Genomic DNA, 10,711 nt, shown 5'->3' on the forward strand with positions numbered 1-10,711 from the left:
AGCATGAATTTCTTCAAGTAAAACCTAGCATTAATAACTCGCAGTAAATGTTAAGAAATGTACGGTCAACCTGAGATACTATACTATGCTTAATTTCGGTTTCTCTTCGACATGTTATCAGATAGAAACATCATCTCTCATTATTACAGTAATGTTTATCTGTCAATAACATTTCTTTCATGGATCCCAGTACAGTTTAAGCAACCTGCATTTATTTTTGACTAAATTAACATACAGTTTTAATCCTCTAATGGCAAGATTGCAATTAAAAGTTATATAACATTATACTGCGGTTACAGTAACCAAACCTGACACTAAGAAGAAGAGCTTCTAGCTCTTCTAGATCATCTAGCCAAATGTGGTTTAGAAAATACAGTCTCATGCAGTTTCAGTTGAGCCAAACCCATCTGATCATTATCTAGGACACCAAATGTTGTGACAAAATGTGTAGTTACTGCATTTAGACTTCTAAGGGCAGAATAGATTTTGAGATTATCATGTCATGAAACTCCAGAGTAACTTCAGGACTTTCCAGGAGCCTGTTGTGCATGGGTTGTCACCGTAACATATGCGGTTGCATTTTCATCTCCACACAGAACAGATGGACACCACAACACAAATATTTACAGAATTAAATAACAGATCAGATGGAACCCACTGTAAGAGTCAGACAAATTAGTCTGAAAAAATACAAAAGGCTCTGAAAACAGATATAAAAACTAAAATGGAACAGCAAATCAGCAAGAAGAAAAGAAGAGTGAGACAGACAGTTATACAGTGGAATGCAGTAGGAAAGGGTCACTTTCACTTAGTCCTGAGAATATAACAGAACATACCTTATTTAAGCTACAGTCTCTTACTGCACATTTCAGATGTTGTAATGCCCAGCAAATATGCCCTTCATTGTTCTGTAGGTGATTCACAGGTGAATTATCTGACTAATCTGCTCAGCAAAAAGGGAAATGCCTCACCAAACGTGAGAATAATCTTCCTTTATGATAGACATTTTAATGTGAGCTTTTTACTATTTTGTTGCATCATAAATACCAACTGCTGCATTCAAAATGGCTGTTCAGCATTTAGACAGTTAACCCTCATGGAGACACTCATTAGAGCACTAGTGCTGGCAGTGCTATCACAAAGCCCTGTGGGTTCTGTCCCTGAACTACTGCACACTGATCAAATTAGTCAGTGAGTTCTGACTGTTCTGTACTGTGGGCATAAGGTGCTTTCTTCTCCCTTTCAAACACAGAGAATAATGGATATCAAAGACAACAAGAACGCTGCTGCCAGAAACACAGTAAGCGCCACAGGTTAACCTTATATTATTGTCAACTAAAGACTGAACTACACCTAACATTGTGCCATTAAACCTATGAAGCATCTGGTTGCAGAGAATGTTTGTTAAATACCACTCATGCTTTATTTTTACCACAGTGCCTGGTGTGTTTCTCCCCACTGAAGTCTGCAGATATAAAAGGACGCTCTAGTGCATTGCTTCAATGTAATCGATACTTTCCCACTCAATTCCTCTGTGGCTCCTACCGCTACCCCTGCACTTCTACAGCTGACCCTGATTCTGCTGAGTGCATCTCCTTCCTGAGCGGTATGATGGTTTCGTGGTCCTATGGTGTTTATACTTAAGTACTATTGTTTGTACAGATGAACTTGGTACCTTCAGACATTTGGAAATTGCTCCCAAGGATGAACCAGAGTTGTGGAGGTCCACAATTTTTTTTTCTGAGGACTTGGCTGATTTCTTTTGATTTATCCATGATGTCAAGCAAAGAGGCACTGAGTTTGAAGGTAGGCCTTAAAATACATCCACAGTTACACCTCCAATTCAGTACACCTCCTATCAGAAGCTAACTGGCTAATTGCCTAAAGGCTTAACATAATTGTCTGGAATTTTCCAAGTGGCTTAAAGGCACAATTAACTTGTATGTAAACTTCTGACCCACTGGAATTGTGATTTAGTCAATTCAAAGTGAAACCATCTGAAAACAATTGTTGGAAAATTACTTGTCATGCACAAAGTAGATGTCCTAAACGAGTGGTTAAAATGTGTTTTAATGACCTAAATGTATGTAAACTTCTGACTTCAACTGTACATGTACAGTATCTTCATCTGATAGACCATAAAAATGCTAAACTGGGATGGAATCTTACCTGACATCATAACCGTTCTGTTACTGGTGTTTAAGGCCCCTGTGATCTAATCATAGCAATAACGAATTTTTGGTCAGTGTTTCCCTAACAAATTTCAACAGTTAGTGTGTTGTCAATCTGAAGACCAGAATATAATGCGTATTATTACTGCTCTCTGTGAATACTAAATTCAGATTGATTAAATGCATTATTTTCCAGTCAAATATTTGTGTACGTAGACCACTAAACTATATAGTTGACTTCTGACCAAGGCAACTGATTACTAGAGGTGTGAATCTTCACTGAACTCACGATTTGATTACGATTGAAAGGGTAATAATTAGATTACCACATGATTCTCAATGCATCTTGTCCTCCAATTTGTTTTATTTTTATTTATCAATACACAAACATTATTAAATAGTATTAAATCATTAATTTAGAATGAATCAATCTCTAGTCAATAACTAGAACAACAACTATTGGTTTCTGGTCCAGGATGGCTACATGAGATATTGGCTTCTGTGAGAGCAGAGATGTCAGCTTCTCTTTTCCACACCACAGGTGATAGTAAGGTGAGACAAATAGTGTTGCTGCTTAAGAAATCAATCAAGCATCTCCTATGTGCACTGTTCCGATGAGCGAGACACCAGCAATGAGCAACAGTCAAAGAAATATAGAGCACAAGAGGAGAGAAAGGCATTAGGCAAAAAAAAAATTACAAAATAAAAACATCACCCACATCTTCTGAACCAATGACTTTTTTCCCTTTCTGTGCAAATCAGTGCAATAATGTCTTTCGTGTTTGTTGACTTGTTATAACAGATAAACTCTCCCATTGCTATGTCCTTGAGTTTGTGAATGAATTTCAGGATCATAGTTTCAGACGGGGATGATGGTTGTGTGGTTAAAACATAAAAAAAATTTGTGTGCGCTTGGCTTTAGTAAATGTGCGTCTGACCAATTGTTTCTTGCATATCACTTTGTCTGTCACGCACATAAGCACTAATCCACTAATTCAGAATCTTTGAAGAAAGAATCGCCATGCATCAGAGAATCTAGCTGTGCCGTTTTCACCTTTCTTATATCACTCGGATGCCTCTTTCTAATCAGATAATAGAATAGTTTAAACTAAAATCAATGTCTAACTAAAAAATAGCAAATTGTTTTATTTAGAATGTAGCTGTGTAATAAGAGGGATAATGTACAGTCCGCCAATCATTATTGCACAATACTGTAAATCCATTCAGGGTGACAAGACCTATAAGGGTTTATTTTGCAATAATGACAACAGACTTTACATCATCCCTTATTTAGACACAGTGCCATGCTACTCCTTTTATACCAAAAGAGGACAGCAATAATTTAATTAAAATGATTGGTCCCATTTAGATAAATACACAAGTTTAATTTTATTAGAGTATTAGAAAATCAGAGTAGTGTCCAGATTCAGGATCTTATTGTCAGACCTAGGGAAGAAATATTTTTGAAAGGCATTTAAGTATAATGGGTAATGATTTGGCAGATGCTTTTCATTCAAAGCAACTTTTAAATACACTCTTTGCAAGATAGGCTCCCTAATGGAATTTAAAAGTTAATGCAGGGATAAAATGTTATACCACTATTCACATCAATGGTGGATTTATACAGCTGTTGTGATGGAACACTGATGGAACCTCAACCCACCACCATTTCGAAATGTTTTTCCACACTGTACACAAGCATAAGGTTTCTCCCCTGTATGGAGGCGGAAGTGGCGCGTGAGTGTCAATGCATGGCGGAAGCGCGCACTGCAGACAGAGCAGGCATATGGCCTCTCTCCTGTATGGATCCTCTGATGGATCTTGAGATGGTGCTTACGGTTGAAGTCTCGTCCGCATAGACTGCAATGATACTGGCTTTGGTCGGTGGGAAACGGATGACACTTGGGGCTCTTGCGGTGGTTTTTGTGGAGTTTTGAGAAGTGGGCATGTTGGCCAGAGGACGGAGATGACAGGAAATCTAGGTCTGTGGGGTGGAGAAAAGAGTCAGATGAGTGAAAGGGCAAAAAGAGAAAACAATGTGTACAAATCCTGTAAAGTAGCATAAATGCTTGCTTAACCCCTGTACACTTATCAACAGAGAACACCGTTCCTCCTGTTCATCAAATGTGGAACCCCCAATTTGTTTTGTTTTTTAAAGACATGTAATAAAACTATCTTAACTAAAGTAAAAGTTAAGCATTTCTTTTAGACCTTATTTACCTCTAAATTACTCAACTCCATTTATGTTCATTTAAAATAAGAACTTTTTATGTTATCGTCACTTCAATCATATCAATAACATTTCAGTAAATTTACAGATTGTCAAAACATCAAAATATTTAATGCATTTGGGATCTCTGGTGTCAATTACATGAAATGACAACTTTGGCCAGTCAGGTGACACTAGTCCTCATGCATTGGCTGATCTATATAAGCCAATGTTGTAACAAACTTAATTTCTAGATATGATCACAAGTCTTGCATTGGATATATATTTAGACATTATAAATGTCAATTATTTATATAATTTTTAATTTTATTTTAAACCAATTGTGTTCAAGGGTGAGATTTTGCAATATGGCTGTTCAGCTTGTAGTCCAAACACCCAGAAGAGTATTTGCCATGAGTTCCCTCTGGATTTTTCTATTGGTTTTTAAAATGGGGTTTTGAACTTTTGAGTTAAATAAGGTCTGTGGAAAACAATACTGGACGTTTCGTTCTACAACATATATTACACACAGTCATACCTCAAACTTGAATATTACATGCTTTTTTTTTAATGCACGGTGGCTTCAAAATTCACGTTTGAGGTATGACTGTGTGTAATTTATTTTGTAGAAAAAAACATCCAATGATTACCACAGACCTTATTTTACATAAAGGAAAATAAAACATTATAAAAACCCATAGGGAAATCCAGAGGGAACCCATGGCAAATTATTTTCCAGGTTTTTGGACTACAAGCTGAATAGCTCTATTGCAAAATCTCATCCTTCAACACAAGTGGTTTAAAGAAAATTCTACATAAATAATTAACTTTTATGTCTTAACATAACAAATGCAAGACTTGTCAAAACCCATGGCGAATTAGACTTCTCGGTTCGCCTTCAAATTTACATCACAGCTGAACAGCTTTATGATGCCACAATATGCTTACAGTCAAACCTGACCATAGTGTGCAGCTCCAACACATAATTCACACACACATTTTGTGTTATTCATTTTAAAGTTAGCATGGCATATATATCTTTTTTTAAACAATTTGTTTTTCTTGATACAGGTTATAACTGTCAGAAATTACAAGTATGATTTTAGTTGGGTCGCACTGACAAAAACAAAACACTTGACGGGTGCAGGGAGATATGCTTACAGTCAAACCTGACCATGGTGTGCAGCTCCCACACATAAGCATAAACTATCGCACAGTGGTGGCAGACTAAGACTTTGATCTGACCTTGAAGTGTGTATTCTGCATAAATTTTTTATTTGAAAAAATAAAATAACTATTATTGTCACACTCATTCTTTTCTGCGTATTGTTGATTGATTTTTATTTGAGAAAATAAGACAGTGATTAAGGGTTAAATGGATGTAAAAGGCATCTGTCAAAGAAAATTCAATTACCATCTTAGCATTGGTATTTTTCTCATACAATACTAACCCAGAGGGAGGTTGGTGGACTGGCAGTGCAGGTTTGATTGGTAGCTCTCTGAATTCAGTGACTCCGTTCTCCAGTCTTCAAGTAATTGAGACTGTGCCAGAGAGAGGCTGTCTGAGTTGGGCTCCTCCTCTCCAGAGAGAGACACAGGGATTGGGTCACCATAACCCTCTTCTTTCTCTACCTTTACAGCCACTTCAAAGGACGAACCCTCACTGAGCACACCCGCATCTGTCCCAGTATACATCTGCTCATTTTTTGTGTCTGAAAAGAGAGTGTGAAATGTAAGAAGAATGATCAATGTCAGAACCATTCAGAGTAGCAATAATATGTTTACAAAGGTATGCAAGTGTATAGTGGTACCACTACTGAGGCAGCACCACAGTTGTGACTGATTACCCATAGGGACTATAAAGCACACGGAAGTAAACACAGTAAACACTTACCAAAAGCGGATTGTTAACGCATTATACTCGATAGCCGGACACTTTCAGTTAATGCATTACAGCAAACTTTAGTAAAGTCTTACCATTTGTTTCATCTAATCTATGTTGGATTGCTTCGTCCAGTGTATCCGACGTCCGAGCACACACACCTCCAGATGGGATCTCGGAGTGTGATCCTCTCTGGGTCAAGTTTGCACTAGTTTCCTTGGATCTACATACTTCATAATCACGTTCGGAGTCCATAGCGGGTTCGGTTTCTTGTATGGGGCTTGAGTGCACGACATTACGGTTATTTAACTGCCGACGCCCCCGTTGAAGCCTACACCTGATACCAGGTGTTTTTTTCGCCAACTGACTTCTAGTGCCAATGGGGCAATCTTCAAACCCTTGTGGCTGTTGATCCAGTCGAGCACGCACAGTAGACAATTGTGTTTCAGCTGTTTGCAACCTAAACTTAAGGGTATTGTTGTCCCGTAGAGCTTCTTGAATCGTGTTCTGTACCTCTCTGAGTGCTCTGTCGAGCAGTTTGGTGATCTCGACAACGGCGATCTCTGCAGCAACACCGAGTGCGTTTTGAAGGGTTGCAGTCAGTTCATCTTGAAACGAGAGCGACACCTCAGCAATCACAGTAGGATTTCGAGAAATGCCGTTTACTTCCATTTTAGACGAGGATATTTCCTTAAAAATAGCCTTTTGCCAATATTTTAGGAAGAGAAGAGCTGTTCCTCTTGCTATGGAACGCTGAGTTATCGAACCGTTTACTTGTTGGCCAACCAAATCATTCCCTGAGCAAAATCATTCCCCTGGATGTTGTCACAAAAAACAACAAAGTGTATTATTATTGTTTTAATTAAGAACTATTAAAGTGTTCATCCCTTAAAAACTATCACTGTCATCAAAAGTGGCCACATGTTCTATAGAAACGTTTTCCATTTTTGTTTTAATAAAACTCCGGAATACTACGTAGTTGCCCACGTTTTCATTGGTTGATAAAAAGAACGAATGTTTACATTTCAGTGTTTTATCCACCTTTTTTCAAAGGAAGCGAAATTACCCATTATGCTTCGTGTGTTCTTCCAATGCGGAATTAGTTTAATGCAACCTCTGATTATTAAATCGGGTTTGGCTGCTTTTGGGGGGCTTTTCATTGTGACATTCATTTTCCAGTAGTATTTAAGACACCTGTAGTTCATACAACACCCTACAACAGCGCATAAATATCCAGACCCTTAGCTGCTCGCCATCACCAGTCTCGTTAGTCTATACTTGTTTTGGAAAGAACTCAATAATTATTTACAAAGTAAAGCTATGATTCTTGTTAACTTTGAAGAAGTTGATGTTATGCTAAAATGTTTTTCATTTGATGGTGATAAATATATTCTGTTTATATTTGATTTAATTATTATAATTGCCCGGTATTATATTCATAAAGTCAAATGGAATGGAAAAATGCCAAATTTTGAACAATTTAAAATCGATGTTAAAATATATTTAGAAACAATATCTCAAAGTAAAAACTTAAAAGCAAGGAAAACTTTACAGCTATTTAATAGGTATAAGTTTTTTTTCTGTAAAATGCCTTTCTTTTTTTTACCCTTTACATGTATGGTTATATGTACTCTTTTATGTAAATTATATTTGTTCTTATTATATTGCAATAAAAAAAAAAAAATAACAAAAAAACTAAGCGGAAATGTGGAGCATCCGAGAGGAAGACTCTCGCTGCAATGGCGCCGCTCATGGAGAAGTCAGGAAAAAGGTGGATATGGAGGAATAAACGTCATTATTTGAAGAGAGAGATAATTTGTAATAACCAGTAAAAAGAAGGCCTAGATGCCATGGACTACCAGACATCCAATAGAATTTGTAAATTAAAATGGATACAAAATTATCTAAAGAAACAAGATTCTATGGTGAACATTTCCCCCAATTCAATCTTTCAACAGGATGGTGCAAGTTTTTACTGAAATCAAACTTTGATCTTGGGAAAATAGTGAGCTTGCAAACATTCAGAGGTGCTTCTTATAGGACCATAACATATGCAAACATAACTTTTCACCTCTTAAATACACAATCTGGAATAATAGAGATATAAAAAAGTATTTTATAATAATAATAATAATACATTATTAAAATCCATAATATGGGTTAAAGAGTTATTAAATTAGAATATTTGTTTTTTAATTATACAGAGTTTTGGAACCGTTATGGTAATTTCGTCAGTCACCAGGAATTTGATAACGTATTGAGATTCATCCCTGGAGGGGTGAGGTGACTGTTGAGAGATTGTTCAGACCTTTCAATGTACAAAAAAGTAAAGTGTTATCTACTGGAATATCGTTGAAGAGTGTATTAATTGGAAAAAACTTTGGACTCAATGTAACAAACAGTTTATTACTAACAAAATTATAGGTCACATTCATATAATACCATATACCATGTCAAAGATTAGCCTACATTATTAAAGGTAAAATTGAAATGAATGATAAATGTGCGTTCTGTAAAGATGAAACAGAAACATTATCCCATCTGTTTTGGAACTGCCACATTGTACAAACATTTTGTAATGAGTTCTCTCAATTTGTGTATAGGGAAAAAAGCATACAATGTCCATTGACGAAAACAATTAATCAATTTTCACCACCGTAACAAAGATATCAACCTTTCTTTTATAACAAATTTCTTAATTATTTATGGAAGATACCTTAATGAAATGGTCGGAAAATAAACCCAACTTCAATGTATTTCGGATAGAATTGTAGTGTTGTCATAAGAAGATAAAGGTAAAAATAGTAAAGCACATTATATTTGTTAACCATGTTTTGTGTTTCGATATTTTTTTTTTTTTTTTCATTTGCTAACATAGGCTAATGACTTCTGGGCTGGCAGGTTATTATTATTATTATTATTAATAATAATATTGTATAATTTTATATTATAATAATCCTTTATAATTCTCTCAATACAAGTCTTCAGCATCTTCAGCTTCATTATTAAGTGGCGATTTCTTTTTCATCCCAAATTAAGCAAAAGAATCACAATTCATAATCAAAATCAGTAAGGTTTATGTTTTAAGTTATTCGTTTTATTCGTAGCACAGCATACTTTTTTCAAACTATTTTTTTCTTGATAACCATATTTCTTGATAGAGGTGATAACTTAGATATTACACAGGTATGTTTTTCGTTGGGTCGCACTGATTCCAAAGCCAAACAACAGGTGTCGCAAACGCCACGCTTTAAGGGATGCAATAGCGCAAGCGACTTGCCAATGACCGGAGAGAAGGGGATTCCGCATTTAATAATAATAATAAAAAAAAATGGAATACACTGTGAAAAACGGAATAATCTACACATTTCCTTGTAAAATAATTACTATAAAACAAAAATGACACACCTTCCCTCTTAATTAATCAATGCTAAAGCACAACAATTAAATGAAACCATTTTATTGTAGATGTAGAAAAAATTATATAAAAAAAAAAAAACTGGGACGCGAAATGTGTTTTATTAAACCTAGAGGATGCTGAACTGTCTCATTCAACCAATCCATATCCAGAGAACACTGAATGCAATGCAGTCTGTTGACACCTTGTACATACATACATTGGCATAAACGGCTTTATCAGTTTCATAGAGGCACGGGCAAAGGGGGGCATCCGAGTGTGCGGGCTAGAGCTGTACAGTAAACAATTCTGGTACACATCAGAACTGAACTGTATGCTAGCGCAGACGTCGCTTGCCGCATGTGCACGCCTGTCAGTGGAGCCTGGGCATACAAGCCATACAAGCTGGACCAGGAGGCAAAGCGCTTATTTAGGCTCTCCTCGAGGGCGCATGATTGCGTGATGAGAAAGAAGAGAACGGCTGCCATCATGAACGAATGTAAAACACACCACCGATTTTAGGCTGGCATTGGTGTGTGTTGGGAAAAACAAGCAAATCGCCCAGCAATGGAGAACCAGGCTGCGATGGAGCAGCAGAGCTACGAGGACGTGCGGAAAAGCGGTTATCTTCGCAAGCAGAAATCTATGCACCGGCGCTTTTTCGTTCTCCGGGCTGCATCGGAACAAGGCCCGGCCAGACTCGAATATTATGAAAACGAAAAGAAATTCCGAAGCAAGTCACCAGTCCCAAAGAAAGCAGTTAACCTGGACTCTTGCTTCAACATCAACAAACGGGCAGATTCAAAGAACAAGCACATGATAGTGCTGTATACCCGCGGGGAGAGTTTTGCCATAGCTGCGGACACTGAGGAGGTCCAAAATGAATGGTACCAGGCCATGCTGGATCTACAATGTAAATGTGAGTCAATTCTGATTTTGCAAATCAGCTGGCATTCACATATAGGCTGCAGCCAGGACCTTACTGTTTGTAATTGCTAACCTGCTTATCAACTTGCGTGTTGGTGGGAGCCCTCTTGGCTTCGGCTGATCTG

General features: G+C 37.0%; 2 protein-coding genes across 2 annotated transcripts in view; one reads left to right on the forward strand and one right to left on the reverse strand.

The window, feature by feature from the left end:
• Positions 1-293: 293 nt before the first annotated feature.
• Positions 294-7,016, reverse strand: si:ch211-284e13.5 (uncharacterized protein LOC793850 homolog). Its single transcript, XM_052105858.1, has 3 exons — positions 6,358-7,016; positions 5,832-6,092; positions 294-4,155 (listed from the first exon to the last, which is right to left on the reverse strand). The coding sequence occupies exons 1-3, from the start codon at positions 6,932-6,934 to the stop codon at positions 3,791-3,793; spliced, it is 1,203 nt and encodes a 400-aa protein (XP_051961818.1). The 5' UTR covers positions 6,935-7,016; the 3' UTR covers positions 294-3,790.
• Positions 7,017-10,069: 3,053 nt separating this feature from the next.
• Positions 10,070-10,711, forward strand: part of si:ch211-284e13.4 (insulin receptor substrate 1-B) — a 43,680-nt gene continuing 43,038 nt past the window's right edge. Inside the window, exon 1 of the mRNA XM_052106754.1 lies at positions 10,070-10,578. Coding sequence (XP_051962714.1) covers positions 10,227-10,578 — 352 coding nt within the window. The 5' untranslated portion in view covers positions 10,070-10,226. The remainder of the gene's footprint in view (positions 10,579-10,711) is intronic.

This window comes from Xyrauchen texanus, chromosome 3 (genome assembly GCF_025860055.1).
Source record: "Xyrauchen texanus isolate HMW12.3.18 chromosome 3, RBS_HiC_50CHRs, whole genome shotgun sequence".
In the NCBI taxonomy this organism is placed as follows: Eukaryota; Metazoa; Chordata; class Actinopteri; order Cypriniformes; family Catostomidae; genus Xyrauchen; species Xyrauchen texanus.

Coding starts and splice junctions, on each gene's coding strand:
- si:ch211-284e13.5 (XM_052105858.1), bottom strand. CDS start 6,934: ATGGAAGTAAACGGCATTTCTCGAAATCCTACTGTGATTGCTGAGGTG. Junction 6,093..6,357: donor TAGATTAGATGAAACAAATG/GTAAGACTTTAC, acceptor CTCTCTTTTCAG/ACACAAAAAATGAGCAGATG. Junction 4,156..5,831: donor GTCCACCAACCTCCCTCTGG/GTTAGTATTGTA, acceptor TCCACCCCACAG/ACCTAGATTTCCTGTCATCT.